The sequence below is a fragment of the Oncorhynchus clarkii genome, chromosome 9 (assembly GCF_045791955.1).
Source record: "Oncorhynchus clarkii lewisi isolate Uvic-CL-2024 chromosome 9, UVic_Ocla_1.0, whole genome shotgun sequence".
NCBI lineage: Eukaryota > Metazoa > Chordata > Actinopteri > Salmoniformes > Salmonidae > Oncorhynchus > Oncorhynchus clarkii.
The window spans coordinates 17,958,184-17,982,148 of NC_092155.1; the positions used below are offsets into that span (position 1 = coordinate 17,958,184).

The following is a 23,965-nucleotide window of genomic DNA, read 5'->3' on the forward strand; positions in this document are numbered from 1 at the left end:
CTCTATAATTATTCAATTTGATCTCTGTTCTTTTTTTAGTCAGGTCAGTAAATAAATATCAATAATTGATATTGATATCATTGATATTTATTTACTGACCTGACTAAAAAAAGAACAGAGATCAAATTGAATAATTATAGAGACACATTTTATTCATACTAAATGTATACATAACATTGCATTTCTGATTTACTGAACAATAATTGTTGTCCCATTCTGATTTGCTTCTAATAGTACCAAAAATTAGAACAGGACATGGTAGAAATAGTTTTAGTTACTTAGCTCCGTGGTCCTGGAATTCTGTCATGAACATTTTAAAATGTAATGATCTAGTTTCGTTGGTGGAGTTTAAACACTTGATCGATGTATATATCATAGAAGAATGTAATTGTTTTTAGACCAGCTGTTTTTAGCCAAGACGTTTGTGTTTTTAATGTACAATGTTTTTGTTGTACTGTATGTGTGTTTATAGTTTTGTTTAATGTTGTGTTAGTGTATGTTAGTTGTTTTGCCTGAAAAGTTGTTCCCTCTGCTGCTATTGGACCAGGTCTCTCTTGGAAAAGAGAAAAACCTGTACAAATAAAGGTAAAATAAAAACAATTCTCCCTCAGTGTTTCCCTGTTACACCAGATCACACGCCTGACCTGAGCCTGACCTTTGACCCTCCCTCTCCTGTACAGGGGGTCAGTACAGATGTGGCTGCAGTCCGTCTCCTGGCTGCCCTGATGGTGGCCTACAGGAGATACAGTTGAAGTCGGAAGGTTACATACACCTTAGTTTTTCACAATTCCTGACATTTAATCCAAGTAAAAATTCCCTGTCTTAGGTCAGTTAGGATCGCCACAGAATTATAGCAGAGAGAATGAAGTTTGCTAGAGAGCATTTGGATGATCCAGAAGAAGATTGGGAGAATGTCATATGGTCAGATGAAACCAAAATATAACTTTTTGGTAAAAACTCAACTCGTCGTGTTTGGAGGACAAAGAATGCTGAGTTGCATCCAAAGAACACCATACCTACTGTGAAGCATGGGGGTGGAAACATCATGCTTTGGGGCTGTTTTTCTGCAAAGGGACCAGGACGACTGATCCGTGTAAAGGAAAGAGTGATTGGGGCCATGTATCGTGAGATTTTGAGTGAAAACCTCCTTCCATCAGCAAGGGCATTGAAGATGAAACGTGGCTGGGTCTTTCAGCATGACAATGATCCCAAACACACCGCCCGGGCAACGAATGAGTGGCTTTGTAAGAAGCATTTCAAGGTCCTGGAGTGGCCTAGCCAGTCTCCAGATCTCATTTCCATAGAAAATCTTTGGAGGGAGTTGAATGTCCGTGTTGCCCAGCAACAGCCCCAAAACATCACTGCTCTAGAGGAGATCTGCATGGAGGAATGGGCCAAAATACCAGCAACAGTGTGTGAAAACCTTGTGGAGACTTACAGAAAACGTTTGACCTCTGTCATTGCCAACAAAGGGTATACAACAAAGTATTGAGATAAACTTTTGTTATTGACCGAATACTTATTTTCCACCATATTTTGCAAATTAATTAATAAAAAATCCTACAATGTGATTTTCTGGATTTTTTTTACTCATTTTGTCTGTCATAGTTGAAGTGTACCTATGATGAAAATTACAGGCCTCTCATCTTTTTAAGTGTGAGAACTTGCACAATTGGTGGCTGACTAAATACTGTTTTGCCCCACTGTATATGAGGAATAATAAAGGGAGAAGATTGCAATCATGATAAAAATAAGCAGCAAATGTCAGAAATGTGCAAGTCGTGATAAAAGTTAACAGTAACATCCATCTACAGACTAGCCTTGGATGCAGATGATGCAGATATATGTAAGGCCCATCCTATGAACACATCCTGCTCAGCTCACAAGTACTTCCTGGTAGGCAGAAGAGGGCGCTTTTGGGCGTCCAACTTTGATCTCGTCGTACAGAGTCTGCGGCTAAATGTGACAGACAACCAAGAAGAAACTGTTTCAGCATCATGAAAGGTAGACCATTTCCAAAGTAGTCTACATGGCCTGCCATTCCCTCATAGACTGTTTTGTTAGATTTTTGCTCAACGATATCAGATATGACCATTCATGTCTCGCTCTCACCTTGTTCAGTCTTGGTTCAGCCAGATCATCCACTGTCCCTCTTGTCTGGAATAAAAACAGAAATAGGTACTTAAACCCATAAACACAATGGATGAACATTGCACAAAACATAAAAATACTGCACATGTGCAGAAAATACACAGCAACAGAAATTACAGTTGGCTACACATACATGGGCTTACACAAATTCAGATACATAACGGCAATGCATACTTACATCTTTATTTATTGTACTGCCCATAACATCCGCATATATTGTCTTGTCATTTTGATGTACTGTGTCTGACAAGAACAAAATATCAACCAATCAGATCGATACTAAACAGGATATCCACAAACATAAACAGGATAAATGAGACACTTATGAGGCTCCTCTCTCTTTTTCCAATTTCCTTAATATTCCAAGGCCAAAAGTCTCTAATTATTCAACATCATAATCATCCTCAGAATACTTGCAGAGCCATCTGAAATGTTAGTTCATAAAGTTGAGGGCCCTGTGCAGTACATACCCGTGTTACGGCTGCCCCTGCAGCAATACACTGCCACCGCTACAATGAGGGTCAACACCACTACAATGCAGATGATACACCACACCAGCCCTGTCAATAATAACACCCATATCAATGTTATGCTATTAGACCATAGAGTATACAGTCACCACCAAAATGATTTGAACTCTTGATAAAGATGAGCAAAAAAAGACTGAAATGAATCATTCAAATACTGAGCTATATTGTATGCTCAAAACTATTTGGGAAATTATATTATTTTATACTAACACATTTGCTCAGTAAACATTTTCTTCTCAAAAAGATAGGTGTCAAAATGATCGACATCCCTGTTTTAAATACTCCAGCACCCTTCCCTTGCGAAGATAACGACACTGAGCCTTTTTTAATAAAACAAAAACAAAATTCTCCCCAATTTCATGATATCCAATTGGTAGTTACAGTCTAGTCCCATCACTGCAACTCCCGTGCGGACTCGGGAGAAGCGAAGGTCGAGAGCCATGCGTCCTCCAAAAGACAACCCTGCCAAGCCGCACTGCTTCTTGACACACTTGCCCGCTTAACCCGGAATCCAGCCGCACCAATGTGTCAGAGGAAACACTGTGCTGTACTGTGTCAGCGTTTATGCACCCGGCCCACCACAGGAGTTGCTAGAGCGCCATGGGACAAGGACATCCCCTAACCCGGACAACGCTGGGCCAATTGTGTGTCACCTCATGGGTCGGCTGCGACCTAGCTCGGGATCAAACCGGATCTGTAGTGACGCCTCAAGCACTGCAGTGCCTTAGACTGCTGCGCCACTTGGGAGGCCTCAGATTCATGATATCCTTCGTCTGCGCCTATGGACCGTCCTCTTCAATTCAAACCACAGGTTTTCAATGGGGTTCAGAGACTGAGATGGCCATTGCAAAATGTTGATTTTGTGGTACATGTCCTGGCAGAGGCCACCAGGTTTTAATCATGAAGTACTTTGAAAGGCTGGTTATGGCACACATCAACTCCATCATCCCAGACACCCTAGACCCACTCCAATTTGCAGATCCATAGATGATGCATTCTCAATTGCATTCCGTACCTCTCTCACCCACGGCAGGTAGCCTAGTGATTAGTGCATTGGGCCAGTAACAGAAAGTTTGCTAGATCGAATCCCCGAACTGAAAATGTAAAAATCGGTCATTCTTTCCCTGAACAAGGCAGGTAACCCACTGTTCCTAGACCGTCATTGTAAATAAGAATTTGTTCTTAACGTATTTGCCTCGTTAAAATTAAGTAAAAAATAAAAAATAACACCTACAGTACCAGAAAAAAGTTCACACCTGTTTTTTCAGTGAGGGATAAAACACCAAAAACAAACCAGGCTACGACATGAAACTGTGTTCCAATGTATTATTTCTCCTAACCGTTATTTTACTTATTTCTTCTGTCCTCAATAATTAATTTCCTTTCTGTGCACTAGTACCAGTCAAAAGTTTAGACACACCTACACCTACTCATTCAAGGGTTTTTCTTTATTTGTACTATTTTCTACATTGTAGAATAATAGTGAAGACATTAAAACCATGAAATAACACATATGGAATCATGTTTTTAAACAAATCAAAATATATTTTATATTTGAGATTCTTCAAAGTAGCCGCCCTTTGCCTTGATGACAGCTTTGCAAACTCTTGGCATTCTCTCAACCAGCTTCATGAGGTAGTCACCTGGAATGCATTTCAATTAACAGGAGTGCCTTGTTAAAAGTTAATTTGTGGAATTTCTTTCATTCTTAATGCGTTTGAGCCCATCAGTTGTGTTGTGACAAGGTAGGGATGGTATACAAAAGATGGCTCTATTTGGTAAAAGACCAAGTCCATATTATGGCAAGAACAGCTCAAATAAGCAAAGAGAAACGACGGTACATCATTACTTTAAGACACAAAGGTCAGTCAATCCGGAAAATGTCAAGAACTTTGAAAGTTTCTTCAAGTGCAGTCATAAAAACTGGCTCTCATGAGGACTGCCACAGGAAAGGAAGACCCAGCGTTACCTCTGCTGCAGAGGATAAGTTCATTAGAGTTAACTGCAGCTCAGATTGCAGCCCAAATAAATGCTTCACTGAGTTCAGACATCTCAACATCAACTGTTCAGAGGAGACTGCATGAATCTGGCCTTCATGGTCAAATTGCTGCAAAGAAACAACTAATAAACAACACCAATAAGAAGAGACTTATTTTTACCCCCCCAATTTGTAGTTACAGTCCTGTCCCATCGCTACAACTCCTGTAAGGGCTCAGGAGAGGTGAAGGTCGAGAGCCATGTGTCCTCCGAAACACAACTCAGCATAGCCGCACTGCTTCTTGACACAACGTCCCCTTAACCCGGAAGCCAGCCGCACCAATGTGTTGGAGGAAATGCCGTACACCTGGCAACCATGTCAGCATGGATTGCACTCAGCCCACCACAGGAGTCGCTAGTGCACGATGGGACAGTAATATCTCTGCCAGCCAAACCCTCCCCTAACCCGGACATCCCAAGGGTCTGGACTCTGACCAGGTTTTCTAGTGGCACAGTTAGCACTGCGATGCAGTGCCTTAGACCACTGCGCCACTCAGGAGGCCCTTAGATTTGCTTGGGCCAACAAACATGAGAAATCTGACCTTTTGTCTGATGAGTCAAAATTTGAGATTTTTGGTTCCAACCGCCGTGTCTTCATGAGACACAGAGTAGGTGAACGGATGATCTCCGCATGTGTGGTTCCCACTGTGAAACATGGATGTGGAGGTGTGATGGTGTGGCGGTGCTTTGCTGGTGACACTGTCAGTGATTTATTTAGAATTCAAGGCACACTTAACCAACATGGCTACCACAGCATTCTGCAGCGAAACGCCATCAGATCTGGTTTGCGCTTAGTGTGACTATCATTTGTTTTCAACAGGACATTGACCCAACACGCCTCCAGGCTGTGTAAGGACTATTTGACCAAGAAGGAGAGTGATGGAGTGCTGCATCAGATGACCTGGCCTCCACAATCACCTGACCTCAATCCAATTGAGATGGTGTGGAATGAGTTGGACCGCAGAGTGAAGGAAAAGCAGCCAACAAGTGCTCAGCATATGTGGGTACTCCCTCAAGACTGTTGAAAAGCATTCCTCACGAAGCTGGTTGAGAGAATGCAAATTGTGCAAAGCTGCCATCCAGGCAAAGGGTGGCAACTTTGAAGAATCTCAAATATAAAATATATTTTGATTTCTTTAACACTTTTTTTGGTTACTACATGATTCCATATGTGTTATTTCATAGTTTTGATGTCTTCACTATTATTCTACAATGTAGAAAATAGTAAAAATAAAGAAAAAACCTTGAATGTGTAGGTGTGTCCAAACTTTTGGCTGGTACTGTAGATAAAACAAATACCTATGTGAGAATGTTGTTCACACCATAGTCCCCTCCAAGATCATCACAGAACTTTTAACCCTGGAACTTAACCTCCCTCTGCAACTGGATCATGGACTTCCTGACAGGCCGACCCCAGGTGGTAAGGGTAGGCAACATTACATCATCGCAAAGGAGGGTACAGGAGTATTGAAAAAAGGGGTGCCAATAATGTTGGCACCTACAGTATCTTTTTGAGAAAATAAATGATTAATTGTTAAACAAAATCTCTTTCTCTGAGCCTTTGTGTTTTTTTGAGCATACACTATATGCTCAGTATTTATCATCTTTATCAAGGGAGCCAATACTTTTGGAGGTGACTGTATATTAAGCTCTAAAACATGTCTAACAGAATATTAAGAGAATATTACATTAAGATAAGCTTATCAGCACACTGAAAAGTGTATGGAGTGGATTATTATTATATCTAGTTACCTGGGATGGTTGTGTCATTACTACACTTTACTGTTGTAGAGGCAGATTTCTCACTGACTGTGTTGGAGGCAGTGCAGGTTACACTGATGTCTCCGTCTGCTGGTGACAGAGAGAAGTGTATCTGCTGGTCGTCCCTGTATGTTTCCTTCCCTCTCTCCCAGGTGTAGGAGATGTTGGAGCAGACTGAAACGTTGCACATCAACCACACTGAACAGGACTGGTTGGCCAACAGCGTGATCTCCTTCTGGATCACCACCTTGGATATAGGCTCTGATCAACCAGGAGAGAGAAAAAGAGAGTTGTAAAATCATTCTCCAACGTCTAACAAATGATTAAATGTAAAATGTTGTCAATAACACTACAGTCATAGACAATTAAATCAAACTATGAGAAAAAAGATGATAACTGCCTATCGTGGACTTTAGTGCAGCAAACTCACCCTGTACTGTTAGTCTGTATGTAGTAGTCAACTCTTCCCAATTTTTCTCATAGGTTGCAATGTAAGTTCCTCTGTCTTTTTCACTCAGATTCTTAATGCACAGAGAGTAGTTCAGTGGATTATACTCCACTTTCTCCTGGTATTTAGGAGAGACCTTTCTGTCAGAAACTATTATGGTACTATTGACCTTCCAACTTTGTCTTCCAAGCTCCTGCGGTGGTTCTGCTACAGCCAGGCACACCGAACCCCCCCTCAATCCATACAGGTCCTTCAGAGGGACTTCAGCCCAGATCCCTAAACAGAGAGGAATAGTTTGCACCTGTTCTTTCGGCGAGGGATAAAACACCAAAAACAAACCAGGCTACGACATGAAACTGTGTTCCAATGTATTATTTATCCTAACCGTTCTTCTGTCCTCAATAATGAATTTCCTTTCGGTGCACCATTTATTTGTCCATTGAAGACCACTTGAAACCTTTTCAACTATCTTACTATATACGTATATATATATATATATATATATATATATATTATTATATCAGTAATGTATCAATGATATTATTATATCAGTACCAGTCAAACGTTTGGACACACCTACTCATTCAAGGGTCTTTCTTTATTTTTACTGTTTTCTACATTGCAGAATAATGGTGAAGACATCAATACTATGAAATAACACATATTGAATCATGTAGTAACCAAAAAAGTGTTACACAAATCAAAAAATATTTTATATTTGAGATTCTTCAAAGTAGCCACCCATTGCCTAGATGACAGCTTTGCACACTCTTGGCATTCTCTCAACCAGCTTCATGAGGAATGCTTTTCCAACAGTCTTGAAGGAGTTCAAGAGTTGTTTAAGCAAGTCAGAATGAACCGTTTTGCTGCCAGATCAGGCTTTATTGATAGCCAGGTGTAGCAGTGGTAAGGATTCACTCCATGTGTCACGTTGGTATAAAGGACCGGGGGACAGGCTCAGGAATGCGTAATAGGGTTTTTTAATACACCCAAATTACAGCGTGCCATGTAAAGGCACGGGGACGAAGACCAAACAAACACATATATAAAACACAGGGTTGAGACCCAAACACAAGAGCGAGGAGTACATTGTTATTCAATGTAGACCCGAAAACATCTGCACAATACAAGCGCCACGAAAGCCAAAACAACAAGGCACAGGTTGCTCACACGACCAACGGACATTGGAACAATAAATCAGTGATGAAATGGGGACCAGGTGTGCGTAATGTCACAGTTCAGTTCCTAGAGGCCGGTGACTTAGACCTCCAAACCTGGTGCATGGAAAAAGCAACAATAGCGGAGGGATCCGTGACAGTACCCCCCCTCCCCCTCTCCGACGCACCAGTGTGGGTCGATCAGGACCCGTTGCAGCTGTGGAAGTTGCTGCAGCGTTGGAAGGACCAGTTCAGGCGGCGTCAGGACAGACCAGTTGTGGCGGCGTAAGAAGGGCCATTCCCGCTGTCTCCCTTAATGGTTGATTATTCTGTCACAGATCCCTACGGTACTGCTGCTTTTTCCGTGCACCACGTTAGGAGGTCTACCTCACCGGCCTCTAGGAACTGAACTGTGTCAATACGCACACCTGGTCCCCTTTTCCTGACTGATTTATATTTGTATAAATGTGCCCTTGGGTTCACCGTTGGGGCTGTCGATTAATGTTCCAATGTCCGTTGTGCCTGTGAGTACCTGTGCTGTGTTGTTTTGGCTTTTGTGCCGTTTGGATGTGCATATATGATTACGGGTCTCGTCCGTGGTGTATCATTGTGCGCTTGTGTTTTTGGGTCTCGTTCCATGTATGTATTACGGGTCTCGCCCCGTGTATTAATTCAAGGTACTCCTCGCTCTTTTGTTTGGGTTTCAACCCTGTGTTTTGTATACATGTTTGTTTGGTCTTTCTCCCCGTGCCTTTACAAGACACGCTGTAATTTGGGTCAATAAAAAACGCTATTACGCATTCCTTCGCCTGTGTCCTGATCTTTCACACAACGTGACACCATGGTGCTGAAAAGAAGGTTTTGCAGTTGGGACAGGTTAATGTAGGCCCTAACAGTTTGTGGGCACCGTTTGTCACGTTATAGTGCAATTAATGTGTCGTGTTGTGTAGTGGCTTTGCTGGCATGCATACAATTTTAGTTTTTTTTTGTGTTTGCCCGACCAAGATTTACATGCTAAAATTGCCACTGAGTTCAACCTTATTTTAAGTCCACATAGTCCACGGTTCCATACTGCATATATATTTTTAAAGAGTCCATCATGCTTAAAAATGTTTTGTAAATAACAAACAAATCCATAATTGTACTGTGTAATGCCGTGCAAATGTGTATCGGGGACTACTTCAGCAGGAGGTCGCCATCACTCACAGCCACGTTGTAATCTTCGAGCCCATTTGGTTGTTTAGATACAATTTATTGACCACTAGACGAACATTCTGCTTCTCTGCTCGGATCCTTTTGAAAGTGGGATACAGGTCACATTGTCTCTCCTCTATTTCATGGGGAAATTGTTAATTAATAAAGAACGTGGTGTTCTTCAGTTCCCTACCCTGTTGTAACAAGGCAATTTTCATTTTGTAGTGAGTTAGCATAGCTATGATAGGACGGGGACTTCCCTCCCCTCTGTCGCCGAAATGGTGAGCCCTTTGAAAAACAATTGTATCTAACTGTTTTTTGTGAATTGAGTATATAGTATGCTTATTGGTCATAGTATGGATATAGTTAATATGCCAAAAGTTCCCGGATGTTGTACTATTTTCATACTTTTAGGGCCCATAATGCAATTCTTCACAAAATGGACGTGGCTAGTTGAGCAATGTAATAAAGTAATGACTTTTCAAATAAGTTACCTTACACGTTATGTTGGCTGACAATTTGTTAGCTACGCTATCCTTACGAACCGCATAGCATTACAGCAGTATGTACCGGTATGTTAGCTAGTTACCTAACATTAGTTGGATACTAATACATCAAACTCGCCAGGCAGTTTATACTATCTAATTAACTAACCAACGTTTATTGACTTGATTATTCACATCCTTTTTAGCTAAGTGGTATAATCATTGTGCGTTTCAATGGACATGGTTAATTCTGGCTGTTCAATGGACACTGTTAATTCTGGTTAATCTACTTTGATTTCAGAGAACTCTCTTACACCGTTGAATGTGGCCGCTGTCAGCAAACATGGGCAAAAAAAGCACAATAAATTGTTTCCAGCAGCACAGTTACAGTCACCAAAGCTCTGGATAACATGAAAACAGCGCTGCTATGGCGAGTAAAATGGTCAGAGTGAGGTGTTCTCTCATTTGTGTCTGGAAGTATCGAGCCAACATACAGTGCCTTGCGAAAGTATTCGGCCCCCTTGAACTTTGCGACCTTTTGCCACATTTCAGGCTTCAAACATAAAGATATAAAACTGTATTTTTTTGTGAAGAATCAACAACAAGTGGGACACAATCATGAAGTGGAACGACATTTATTGGATATTTCAAACTTTTTTAACAAATCAAAAACTGAAAAATTGGGCGTGCAAAATTATTCAGCCCCCTTAAGTTAATACTTTGTAGCGCCACCTTTTGCTGCGATTACAGCTGTAAGTCGCTTGGGGTATGTCTCTATCAGTTTTGCACATCGAGAGACTGACATTTTTTTCCCATTCCTCCTTGCAAAACAGCTCGAGCTCAGTGAGGTTGGATGGAGAGCATTTGTGAACAGCAGTTTTCAGTTCTTTCCACAGATTCTCGATTGGATTCAGGTCTGGACTTTGACTTGGCCATTCTAACACCTGGATATGTTTATTTTTGAACCATTCCATTGTAGATTTTGCTTTATGTTTTGGATCATTGTCTTGTTGGAAGACAAATCTCCGCCCCAGTCTCAGGTCTTTTGCAGACTCCATCAGGTTTTCTTCCAGAATGGTCCTGTATTTGGCTCCATCCATCTTCCCATCAATTTTAACCATCTTCCCTGTCCCTGCTGAAGAAAAGCAGGCCCAAACCATGATGCTGCCGCCACCATGTTTGACAGTGGGGATGCTGTGTTCAGGGTGATGAGCTGTGTTGCTTTTACGCCAAACATAACGTCTTGCATTGTTGCCAAAAATGTCAATTTTGGTTTCATCTGACCAGAGCACCTTCTTCCACATGTTTGGTGTGTCTCCCAGGTGGCTTGTGGCAAACTTTAAATGACACTTTTTATGGATATCTTTAAGAAATGGCTTTCTTCTTGCCACTCTTCCATAAAGGCCAGATTTGTGCAATATACGACTGATTGTTGTCCTATGGACAGAGTCTCCCACCTCAGCTGTAGATCTCTGCAGTTCATCCAGAGTGATCATGGGCCTCTTGGCTGCATCTCTGATCAGTCTTCTCCTTGTATGAGCTGAAAGTTTAGAGGGACGGCCAGGTCTTGGTAGATTTGCAGTGGTCTGATACTCCTTCCATTTCAATATTATCGCTTGCACAGTGCTCCTTGGGATGTTTAAAGCTTGGGAAATCTTTTTGTATCCAAATCCGGCTTTAAACTTCTTCACAACAGTATCTCGGACCTGCCTGGTGTGTTCCTTGTTCTTCATGATGCTCTCTGCGCTTTTAACGGACCTCTGAGACTATCACAGTGCAGGTGCATTTATACGGAGACTTGATTACACACAGGTGGATTGTATTTATCATCATTAGTCATTTAGGTCAACATTGGATCATTCAGAGATCCTCACTGAACTTCTGGAGAGAGTTTGCTGCACTGAAAGTAAAGGGGCTGAATAATTTTGCACGCCCAATTTTTCAGTTTTTGATTTGTTAAAAAAGTTTGAAATATCCAATAAATGTCGTTCCACTTCATGATTGTGTCCCACTTGTTGTTGATTCTTCACAAAAAAATACAGTTTTATTTCTTTATGTTTGAAGCCTGATATGTGGCAAAAGGTCGCAAAGTTCAAGGGGGCCGAATACTTTCGCAAGGCACTGTAAGCCAGTTAGCTTGGGTGCTTGACTGCCATCCTACTCCTCGGCCAGTGTCCAGTGTGCGCTCTGAACACTCCGAGAGCGAAAAGCTTTGAATTTACAATCTGACAACGTTCTGGATTTACGAATGCCCAGAGCGCACTCTGGCACTGCATATTGAATTTACGAACCCCCCCCCCCGAAAATCGTAAAATGTTTAGCTGGTCATTTATTATGCTAACAAGCTAGCAAGAGGTTGCATAGCAACAGCATCAACTTCAGGTAGACTGGCTAAGCTCTAGTACATGCAACTGAAATGATACCGTTCATTTACAGTATACTGAAATGAACTTATAGTATGTAGAATATACTCATTAAGTATGTGGTATACAGTATGTTAGTATGGGTATTCGAACACAGTCCTTGACTTTTTCCTCCGTTGACTGATGGTTTTCGTTTTCATCCTCCTTTATTCCCATTATAACAATATTATTCTTCATACTTATGCACTTTAGATCAAGTAATTCCGATGTCATTGTTTTATTATCATACCGTAGCCTCCCTGCAGTGTCTTTCAGGGAGTCCACGGTAGTTTTCAATATCTTATTTTTCGCTTGTATTTCTTCCATCATTTTATTACTGTAATCCATTCCTGTTTTTAAGGCCTCAAACTCCCCTAGTATCCCAGGCAATACATCCAGCTTTTTTAACTGGTCGCTCATGCTTATAAGCAATGCTCTATCTTCTGTTGACATAGTTAGAAAACCTCCCCCTCCAATGTTAAATTTTGAATTTTAGACTGCGGCTTCCCTTCAGTTTCGCTCGCAGAGCTCGAGGAAAGGTCTTCTCTTGTTCGCTTTGATGTATCTGATAATTTTTCGAGCATATAAAAACGCTGATCAATAAATAGTTCTCAAGATTCTCTATATTATGCAGAATGTTTGTTTCACAGTTATCAATCAGCTGACCCTAAATTGTTATGAATAATTCATGCAACAAGCTCTGCCTACCACGCTATCCCCCATTATCACCTTGTTACTGTAGCTTCATTAACCTCAGGCAATACGAGACTTAACATTCTACAGACTAGCTCAGCAACAGTTTTTTTTTTTTACTTGTCGACTGCCTTCCGGCCTTTGAGAAGACTCTCATTGTTAGGGCAACATGAACATCTCGTCATTATATATAGAACTCTGCTCGCCAGACAGACATTTTAAGGTTAAGTTCATCGTTAGAATCTTCGTATGAGCGTATGTAGCCGGTGCTATACTACACCGCTGTAACTCTGCGTTGTGTGTGGTTGATAGAGACCATAAACGTGGACTTTGGAGATCAGGTAGTTTTAATCAAGCAGAATTGACTCTCTGCATCTTGCATCTGCATCCAAAAGGAAATAAAACATTTGTAGAGCACATCTGTTCTGAGAATCGTCGCCTCTTTCTCTCTCAGTGCATCAAAATGATTTTAAATACAAAAATTAATACACTCTCTCCTTATTATACATAACATATTTTACATTGATAAAACCACATACCTGCATCCAAAAGGAAATAAAACATTTGTAGAGCACATCTGTTCTGAGAATCGTCGCCTCTTTCTACAACAGATGCACAATAGGAGGGACTGGGATCATTCGAGGAGCTAGCCATCGTTCACACATACAATAGCCTGCTAATACCTTAGCTAGCTATTAACCACATGTTGAATTCAGAATATTGATATCGTCCTAAAAAGTACAATTACAAGTGCATCTTAACAATACCATCCATTTATGAGTAACCTCTAAATATACATCATTATTCATGAACAAAACATTGTGTGTATGACTTTGTACTTAAAAGAATCAAACTTTTCTGAAGACAGAAAAAGCGTGCCTACCTCTCTCAGTGCATCAAAATGATTTGAGCACGAGCACGCCGGGCAAAACGTAAGTACACACTCCCCTTCTCCCAGGATGCAGGCATGCATAACAAATCAACACAACATATTGATATATGAACCTGGTGAAATTCACATAGTACTTCAACAACTGTTACATTCACCCCTCCTGAATTTCACCAACCTTGTAAAACAACAAAATAACCTACCAAGCTCAAGGCTTAATTCTGAATTCAGCTCAAAGCTACCCATAGGGTTCAGGGCAAGCGAAAGTTGGTCAGGCCTTCAACTGCCCCTAGATGCATAGTGCCTCTTACACTATATCTACATTCTTAGCCTTAAAAAAAAATCCTGTACTAAATCATCTCTGTACTATGTTAAACTTACACCTTCTGGTGGGTTGACTCTATTAGTCTCTTTACTGGTTTAACTACCCTCCCCGCCCTTGTGCGACCTGCCACTGGGCTAGGGGCCATAGTAACTAACGGTGGCTCTGGCCTTAGATCATTGATCAGAGGTGAGTTTGAAGGAATCAGCTCCAGAATCTCAGAGGTGCTTCCCCGGTCATTTTCCTCAAGAAAACAAGGTTCTTCTGGGTCTGACTTTCCATCCGATGTCCAGAGTTCGGAGTAATCGCTTGAATCCTCCGCCAGCCAGGATGCACTTTCCTCCCCAGAGTCCTCCATGTCTTCCCTGTCCAGTCCATCGCCGGAGTGGGTGGCCTCTCCTGCATCTACATTGATTGAAGGCCCTGCAGCATCACTGTCATTGAAGTGTACTGAATCATCAATTTCAAATGGCAGGAAATTCACCTGCAGCAGTAGATTCCTGTGAACCACTTTCTCTCTGCCATAACGATCTTGGATTATGTACGTGTGAGTTTGTGGATTGACTGAAGTCACTGTGAAAATCTCGGGGTTCCACTTGTCAGCCAACTTGCGGCGGCCCCTTTCACCCTTGTTGGCGATGAGGACACGATCCCCCATGGACAAACCGATGCCTTTAACCCGCTTGTCATACTCCCGACCTTGTCGTCTCTGTTGCTTGTCAGTGTGCCTTTGGGCAACACTCATAGCTTCCTTCAGCCCAGTGATCAGAGTCTCGACATACTTGTTGCAATCCACAACACTGGAGTCATCCAAAACATTGCGGAACATAACATCCACTGGTAGCCGAGGGACTCTACCAAACATGAGAAAGAATGGAGCATAGCCCGTAGTCTCGTGAACAGTGGCATTGTAGGCAAATGTTAATGACTGGATTTGTTCAGGCCAATGTTCTTTGGTTTTCAAGGGCAGACTCCTGAGCATGCTACCTAAAGTCCTGTTGAAGCGTTCAGTTTCTCCATTCCCCATTGGGTGATATGCTGTGGTTCTGGACTTTTGGACACCGGAGAGCTTAAGCAGTTCTGCTATTAGCTCACTCTCAAAATTTGCGCCTTGATCAGTATGGATCCTTGATGCAAAGCCGTAGACACAGAAGACATGATCCCACAGTTTACGAGCTACTTGCTTGGCTGTCTGGTTTCTGCATGGCCATGCATGGGCAAGTTTAGTGAAGTGGTCAGTCACCACCAGAACATCAACTGAGTTCTTCTTACTGTCTTCCGCTGTCCAAAAATCCAAACACACCAACTCCATGGGAGAGCAAGTTTTGATGCTCTCTAACGGGGCTCTAGCCGCTGGCTCTGGTGTCTTTGCTAGAACGCATCTCTGGCAGCAGCGCACATACTCCTTGATGTCTCTCTCCATTGCCGGCCAGAAAAATCTCTGCCTGGCCAGAGCTAGAGTTCTAGCTTGGCCTTGATGTCCTGCAAGGTCGTGAATGCCAGTCATCGCTTTGAGTCTCAACACCTCTGGCAAGACATACTGGAACCTTCTCCGGTTTGTGTGACTCTCCTTAATGACACGATACAGAACTCCCTCTCTTAGGATCAAGCGATCCCACTGTTTCATCAGCAACAACACTTTAGAAGAAACACTGTATCGATCTCGTCTGGTGGGCCGTTTCTTATTGAAGACGAAAGGGATGACCTTGGAAGTCACAGAGTCTTGCAGCTGGAAATCTCGAAGTTCCTCGTGCGAGAGTTCAGGCAAAGTGTCAATACCAGGAGAAAGCAGCCGTTGGGTGTTGGAACCAAGCTGGATTGCTTGCATCTCCATTGAACATTCCCAGTCAATATGGAGCTGACATATGGCCTTCACTTCAGCAGTGGTCAAAGAGGTTATCTCCTGGGGATAAGAAGCCCAACGGAAGGCATCTTGGACATCATCATTCAGTGTCCCAACAGCCTCAGACAGAAGTGCTAGGTAGGACTCCCTCATCAGTCTCTGCGCGACAGTCACTGCAAAGGGATCGCGGCTCAGTGCATCTGCTACTGTGTTCTTGCTGCCTGGGATACGCTTCAAATCAAAGTTGTACGGTGCCAGCTTGGCAACCCATCTTTGCTCGCAAGCGTCCAGCTTGGGTTTTGTCATGATGTACGTTAACGGGTTACTATCTGTCCAGACAGTGAACTCGTGCCCCTTAAGCCAGTGACTGAATTTCTCACACACACTCCATTTCAGTGCTAGAAATTCAAGTCTGTGTGCCGGGTACCTTCTCTGCGACTTACTCAGTGTCTTGCTCGCAAATGCTATGGGCCTTGCCTTATCTTCACCTTCAGGTACTTGGCAAAGCACAGCCCCAAGACCATCCAAGGAAGCGTCAGTGAAGTGAATGAACGGCCTCTCGAAATCAGGGTGAGCTAGCATGACACAATTCAAAAGAGCATCCTTCAGCTTCTGGAATGCAACGACACACTCCTCAGTCCAATCCGATAGCGTCAGCTTCCGGAAAATCCCACTGTTGCCCTTCTTCCCATCTCTTCCTCTTCTCTTTTGACCCCCAGTGAGTGCAAACAAAGGTCTGGCTATAGCAGAACAGTCAGGAATGAAGTGCTGGTAATATAATACCATACCCAAGAAGGATTTCAGCCTCCGAGCAGAGGGAGTGCATCCATCTGCCTCCATCAGCTGAGCTTGGCTCATCTTGGCAATGGCCTCCACCTTCTCAGGATCCACTGACACACCGTCCTCTTTAATGATATGTCCGAGGAATTTCACTGTTCTTCGTAGAAAGTGGCATTTTTTGGGTGCTAGCTTGAGATTGTTGGCTCTTAGACGGCTAAACACAACTTCAAGTCGCTCAGTGCATCTGAATGATTTTAAATACAAAAATTAATACACTCTCTCCTTATTATACATAACATATTTTACATTGATAAAACCACATACCTGCATCCAAAAGGAAATAAAACATTTGTAGAGCACATCTGTTCTGAGAATCGTCGCCTCTTTCTACAACAGATGCACAATAGGAGGGACTGGGATCATTCGAGGAGCTAGCCATCGTTCACACATACAATAGCCTGCTAATACCTTAGCTAGCTATTAACCACATGTTGAATTCAGAATATTGATATCGTCCTAAAAAGTACAATTACAAGTGCATCTTAACAATACCATCCATTTATGAGTAACCTCTAAATATACATCATTATTCATGAACAAAACATTGTGTGTATGACTTTGTACTTAAAAGAATCAAACTTTTCTGAAGACAGAAAAAGCGTGCCTACCTCTCTCAGTGCATCAAAATGATTTGAGCACGAGCACGCCGGGCAAAACGTAAGTACACACTCCCCTTCTCCCAGGATGCAGGCATGCATAACAAATCAACACAACATATTGATATATGAACCTGGTGAAATTCACATAGTACTTCAACAACTGTTACACGTAGTTAAATCTCCGAGCTGTTTCCCAAAATCACCACTATTAACGTTACACTTGAAAACGCTCATAAGCTAACGCCTGCCTCAGACCACCTGTAGAACAGTTAAATGCGTTGTTAGATGCTGTTTTGCCCTCTCGTGTCAGTTTATACACAGAAGGTCTCCGCTAAACATAGAATCACGTGGTTTATCCGTCTCTGTGACCACAAATAACTTGACTACAAATACAAAGTTGCCCATTTCTTTGCAATTGATACAACCAAGAGACCTATAAAAACATGCTTCAAATGAAAACCGAGATGACTGCATTAAAACATAAAATGTATAACGTTACTACAGGCCTATTTCAATCATATTGAAATACTTACATTTCACGTTCAAACAACGTAGTTATATGTTGCTACTTGTGGTCTACTGCTGTAATATGTCTGACTATATTTCATGCAGAGCACATCCCCATTTGTCCTTCCAGTCTCCAAAGTGCTTTTTAATTTACCAGAAAATGTTTTTGTTTTTAAATGGTATACATTAGGCCTATTTGTTGTTTTTCTGAAGCCACTGCCCGCAAATCTTATCTATGCTTCAGAGCCAAAAAGTTGCAGGTCTTGATTGTTGACCAATGACATCTGATCAGCATTGGCACGCCAAATCGGTCGCGCATATCCAGATTAGTGACCAGAAAAAAATAGTTTCATTTAAACCAGTTTTGCCTGTTAAAAACAGAGAAGACCTACGTTTATCATTCGTATAAAATACTGTTTAGCAATCTACTACTGTCTCATCTTTGCCAGAATTGATTGATAATTTTCATTTTTCATACAGGCGTATTTGACTGGCTACTGGCTAGATGTCTAAAGATAGGCAGCTGTAACATCGCACTGCCTTCAACATTATGGGATGAGGATGAAACATATTCTGTTAAAATGTATTATGTTATTTGTGAGGAAGAACAGGGATACCCGACTGGCGACGACCACTCTGCAGGCAGGCTGCCCTCCAAAGTGATGGGGAGGTGCAGACATAATATGCTTTCCATCCGATCCTGCAACCTCAGCTACAGGTTGGTTTCTTTCTCTGGACGCCAGAGAAGTGACATGATAGCCGATATCGCTAGTTGATATTGGCTGCTAACACGAATGACTTTCATCTCCAAATGCAGGTGTAACCTGCAGTATTTCTGTAGTCTACTGCCTTTTGAAAAAAATGCATCACCATTTATGGCTGTAATGACAGACTACATTTATTTGTGCAGCGACTGTGAGCGCATGTTCGGGTGTGTACACGTGCGTACGCATGGTCGCAAGTTTTGTACCACACATTTTGGGGGTCCATTGGTCAAAAAAGTTTAAAAACCACTGGGATACATAATAGTGGCAACAAATGGAGTTCGGTTCAAAATAATAATGGTAGGCTACCGTATTTCTTACAATCTATTTTGACTGGAATTGTGTTAGTCATTGTTATTAAGTGCAGCATTTATGCAAGTTCAAAATAGTTTTGCAAAATACTTTACTCATCAGATTTTGCTGCATTCCCCTCTTCTTGATAATTTTTTCTCAATGAGTATGTCGTCAATTGCAGGAAATGGTTAGGGTGAGGGGGTGTAGCTCTATTTTAAGGTGTGAGCATAGAGATGTATAGAGATCGCAACGTTGTATCCGTTCCATTATGGCGTCTGTGTGTGCACGGGCAGCGCCATTGAGGCCTTCTCCATTTTGAAGTCGTCAATCTTCTTCTTCTACTACTTCTATGAGTTGGTAAATAAACTGAAAGCGTGTTTAGTGCCACCTGGAGTGTTTGAACAGGTATAAAGACACATTTTAAATTTTACTGCCACCTGCAGTTATGGAATGTTTGAGTATAATTCATTGGCTGATCCCTCCTGATGATCTGATGTAGTTATGTGATCTTTCCTTAACCCATAGGAAGTCCCACCCAATTGACTACTGCAAAATGGTAAAAGTCCTCAATGGCGCTGCCCATGCTAAAACTGGCTTATGAGTCCTCTATACATCTCTATGTGTGTGAGAGTGATTGTGACAAGAAACTGAAATCCACTTCCTGTTGACAGAGTTTCTGTGCTGAGAACAAGTGTGAAGTTTTTAGGTGTGAAGGTGATCTGTATCTGAATCACTATTTCCATGGCAAGAAAGAATCAACTTCAGGCCCACATTTATAATAACATAGAAATGGAACTGAATCATGTCCAAAGGCTTTTTTTTGGTGTCTCAGGGGTAGATTTTTAAAATAAAAAAGTATCATTTCGTTTTTTAAATTTTATATTAAATGGCAAATCCACCACTTTTTTAAATCCTAATTTTCATAATCTCCAGCACAATACCAGTGTCTACATATGTAAAAACGGTCGCATTTGTACGTTTTGTAGAAAGGGAGCAAGAAAATAGAAAGTTGTTTCAGGTTTTCAAAATATATTTACAATGGAAAAAAATATAAATGCAACATGTAAAGTATTGGTTCCATGCTTCATGAGTTGAAATAAAAGATCACAGACATTTTCCATATGCACAAAAAGCTTATTTCTCTCAAATATTGTGCACACATTTGTTTACATCCCTGTTAGTGAGAATTTCTCCTTAGCCAAGATAATCCATCCACCTGACAGGTGTGGCATATCAAGAAGCTGATTAAACAGCATGCTCATTACACAGGTGCACCTTGTACTGGGGATAATAAAAGGCCACACTAAAATGTGCAGTTTTGTCACACAATGTCACAGATGTCTCATGTTTTGAGGGAGTGTGCAATTGACATGCTGACTGCAAGAATCTCCACCAGAGCTGTTGCCAGAGAATTGAATGTACATTTCTCTACCATAAGCCGCCTCCAACATCGTCTTAAAGAATTTGGCAGTTCATCCAACCGCCAATAAAATCACAGACGAGTGGTCGTGTGGGCGAGCTGTTTGCTGACATCAACGTTGTGAACAGAGTGCTCCATGGTGGTGGTATGGTTATGGTATAGGCAGGCATAAGCTACGGACAATGACCAAAATGGCATTTTATCGATTGCAATTTAAATGTACAGAGATACCGTGACGAGATCCTGAGGCCCATTGTCATGCCATTTATCCGCCGCCATCACATCATGTTTCAGAATGATAATGAACGGTCCCATGTCTCAAGGATCTGTACACAAGTCAGGAAGCTGAAAATGTCTCAGTTCTTCCATGGCCTGCATACTCACCAGACATGTCACCCAATTAGCATGTTTGGGATGCTCCAGATCAACGTGTACGACAGCGTGCTCCAGTTCTCTCCAATATCCAGCAACTTCGCACAGCCATTGAAGAGGAGTGGGACAACATTCCACAGGCCACAATCAACAGCCTGATTAACTCTATGCGAAGAAGATGTGTCGTGCTGCATGAGGCAAATGTTGGTCACACCAAATACTGACTGGTTTCCTGATCGACGCCCCTACTTTTTTAAAAGCGATCTATGACGAACAGATGCATATCTGTAGCCATGTGAAATCCATAGATTAGGGCCTAATAAATGTATTTCAATTGACTGATTACCTTAAATGAACTATTACTCTATAAAATAGTTCTAATTGTTGCATGTTGTGTTTATATTTTGGTTCAGTATAGCTAGTTTTTTAAACTATTTTTCCCCTAAAGCATTTAATATCTGGATTTCACTGTTTTGCACTGTTTCACGCCCAGACTTTTGATATTCTGCTATATATTATACTTAGAAAATTGTGTTCATTTGTAATGATTTAATACAGCTGTTTAAAAAAAAGATTCAGCCTGAAATGCCCGAATGAGCGTTCAACTCAATGCATCGCCAATGAGTACTGATGGAAAATGTCATCAAAAGTGCATTGCAGTGGTTTGGAAATATCCATTTGCGATCAAGCTTTAACTTCCTGACTGATGTCTTGAGATGTTGCTTTAATATATCCACATAATTTCCCCTCCTCATGATGCCATCTTTGTGAAGTGCACCAGTCCCCCCTGCAAAGCACCCCCACAACATGATGCTGCCACCCCTGTGCTTCATGGTTGGGATGGTGTTCTTTGGTTTGCAAGCCTCTCACCTTTTCCTCCAAACATAACGATGGTCATTATGGCCAATCAGTTCTATTTTTGTTTCATCAGACCAGAAGACATTTCTCCAAAAAGTACGATCTTTGTCCCCATGTGCAGTTGCAAACCGTAGTCTGGCTTTTTTATGGCAGTTTTGGAGCAGTGGCTTCTTCCTTGCTGAGTGGCCTTTCAGGTTATGTCGATATAGGACTCGTTTTACTGTGGATATAGATACTTTTGTATCCGTTTCCTCCAGCATCTTCACAAGGTCCTTTGCTGTTGTTCTGGGATTGATTTGCACTTTTTGCACCAAAGTACGGTAATCTCTAGTAGACAGAACGCGTCTCCTTCCTGAGCGGTATGACGGCTGCGTGGTCCCATGTTGTTTATACTTGCGTACTATTGTTTGTACAGCTGAACGTGGTACCTTCAGGCGTTTGGAAATTGCTCCCAACAATGAACCAGACTTGTGGAGGTCTACAATTGTTCTTCTGAGGTCTTGGCTGATTTCTTTTGATTTTCCCATGATGTCAACCAAAGAGGCACTGAGTTTGAAGGTAGGCCTTGAAATACATCCACAGGTACACCTCCAATTAACTCAAATGATGTCATTCAGCCTATCAGAAGCTTCTAAAGCCATGCCATCCTTTTCTGGAATTTTCCAAGCTGTTTAAAGGCACAGTCAACTTAGTGTATGTAAACTTCTGACCCACTGGAAATGTGATACTGAATCTGTCTGTAAACAATTTTTGGAAAAATTACTTGTGTCATGCACAAAGTAGATGTCCTAACCGACTTGCCAAAACTATAGTTTGTTAACAATACATTTGTGGAGTGGTTGAAAAACGAGTTTTAATGACTCCAACATAAGTGTATGTAAACTTCCAACTTCAATTGTAGATATTACCTGAATGACCTTGACTGACTTCCCCTGCACATTGACTCGGTACCCTTGAATATAGCCTTGTTATTGTTATTTTATCTTGTTACGATTTTTCCTTTAGTTTATTTAGCCAATATTTTCTTACTTATTTGTTTAAAACTCTGCATTGTTGATTAAGCACTTGTAAATAAACATTTCACGTTAAGGTGTTCGACGCGTGTGACAAATACATTTTTATTTGATTTGATTTGAAAAGCTATTGGCCCAACCACACCAGCACAGACCGAATGTGTTTCATGAAAAAAAACATACATGTTTATCTGAATATAGGCAGAGGTGTTATCACACAGTAATAAAGTAAGCGTTTTGAGGTATACAACCAATCACTGACAAGGCATTCCACATTCAACACACACTATTCAAAAACCAACAAGGAAGGTAGAGAAAGCTAACTGCATTCATAACTTTATCATACACATGTTATACATACTGTAAAAAACATGAGGAGGAGAAAGTAAATAATCCATACAAAACGTACCATAGTGGAGGATAGAGAGTAGGAGTATTCCCTGTTTGGAGAAGCACGAGAGGGGACCACCAGACATCTCTGTTAGGAGTTGTGTCTGTTTCCTCTGGCTGTACGTCCTCCTCATCTATCTCTGACTGGTAGATAGCTAGACTCACCAAAACACACAGAGAAGAGAGAGAGACATCATTTGATGAGGGCTGCGGTTCTAGAAAAGACTTCCGGTATGTTAGTTGAAAAGCAAGTTACATTCTATAGTCGTTCTCTGAAAAAAACCCTTCACTCAGCTGCAGAGTTATAGACGATGAGGAGTGGGCATGTTTTGGGTCTGTCACTGTGTTCATCAGTCTGATACTGGTGGTTTTTGGAGTGTTTCCTAGTTGCTGGTTGTGTGGTTAATGGTCATGTTATTTTACAGGTAACAATATTTTTGGAACTTTATGAGCAGACCACTTCGGAGAAGAGAAAGAGAACGGAGGGAAAGAGAGACAGAGAGGGTGAGAGGAGGGAGAGAGAGAGAAGGGAGAGAGAGAGAAGGGGGAGAGAGAGAGAGAAGGGAGAGAGAGAGAAGGAAGAGAGAGAGGAGAGAGAGAGGGACAGAGAGGAGAGAGAGAGATGAGGGAGGGAGAGAGAGAAAGAAAGAAAGAAAGAGAGAAAAGGGAGATATAGTGAGAGAGAGAGAGAGAGAGAGAGATTGAGTGAGCATAGCCTTGCTATTGAGAGAAGCCGCCAAAGGCAGACGTGTCTCTCAAGAGAAGATAGTCTTATGTGCACACTGCCCACAAAATGAGGTGGACACCGAGCTGCACTTCCTATCCTCCTGCCAAATGTATGACCATATTCGAGACAGATATTTCCCTCAGATTACACAGACCCAAAAAGAACAAATCCAATTTTGATAAACTCCCATATCTATTGGCTGAAATACCAGTGTACCATCACAGCAGCAACATTTGTGACTTGTTGCCACAAACACAATTGTAAATTCA

General features: G+C 41.7%; 1 protein-coding gene across 2 annotated transcripts; it reads right to left on the reverse strand.

Moving 5' to 3' along the window:
* Positions 1 to 1,491: 1,491 nt before the first annotated feature.
* On the reverse strand, positions 1,492 to 23,111 carry LOC139416022 (SLAM family member 8-like). 2 transcript variants are annotated; one of them, XM_071164259.1, is made up of 7 exons: positions 22,989 to 23,111; positions 6,910 to 7,203; positions 6,471 to 6,740; positions 2,622 to 2,711; positions 2,330 to 2,394; positions 2,113 to 2,157; positions 1,492 to 1,956 (listed from the first exon to the last, which is right to left on the reverse strand). In XM_071164259.1, exons 1-7 carry the CDS (start codon positions 23,101 to 23,103, stop codon positions 1,876 to 1,878), a joined length of 960 nt encoding a protein of 319 aa, XP_071020360.1. In that variant the 5' UTR covers positions 23,104 to 23,111; the 3' UTR covers positions 1,492 to 1,875. The 2 variants fall into 2 exon arrangements, with proteins under 2 accessions (XP_071020360.1, XP_071020361.1); XM_071164260.1 differs by lacking the exon at positions 6,910 to 7,203 and having other exon boundaries at positions 1,572 to 1,956; positions 22,989 to 23,082.
* Between the last annotated feature and the right edge of the window lie 854 nt (positions 23,112 to 23,965).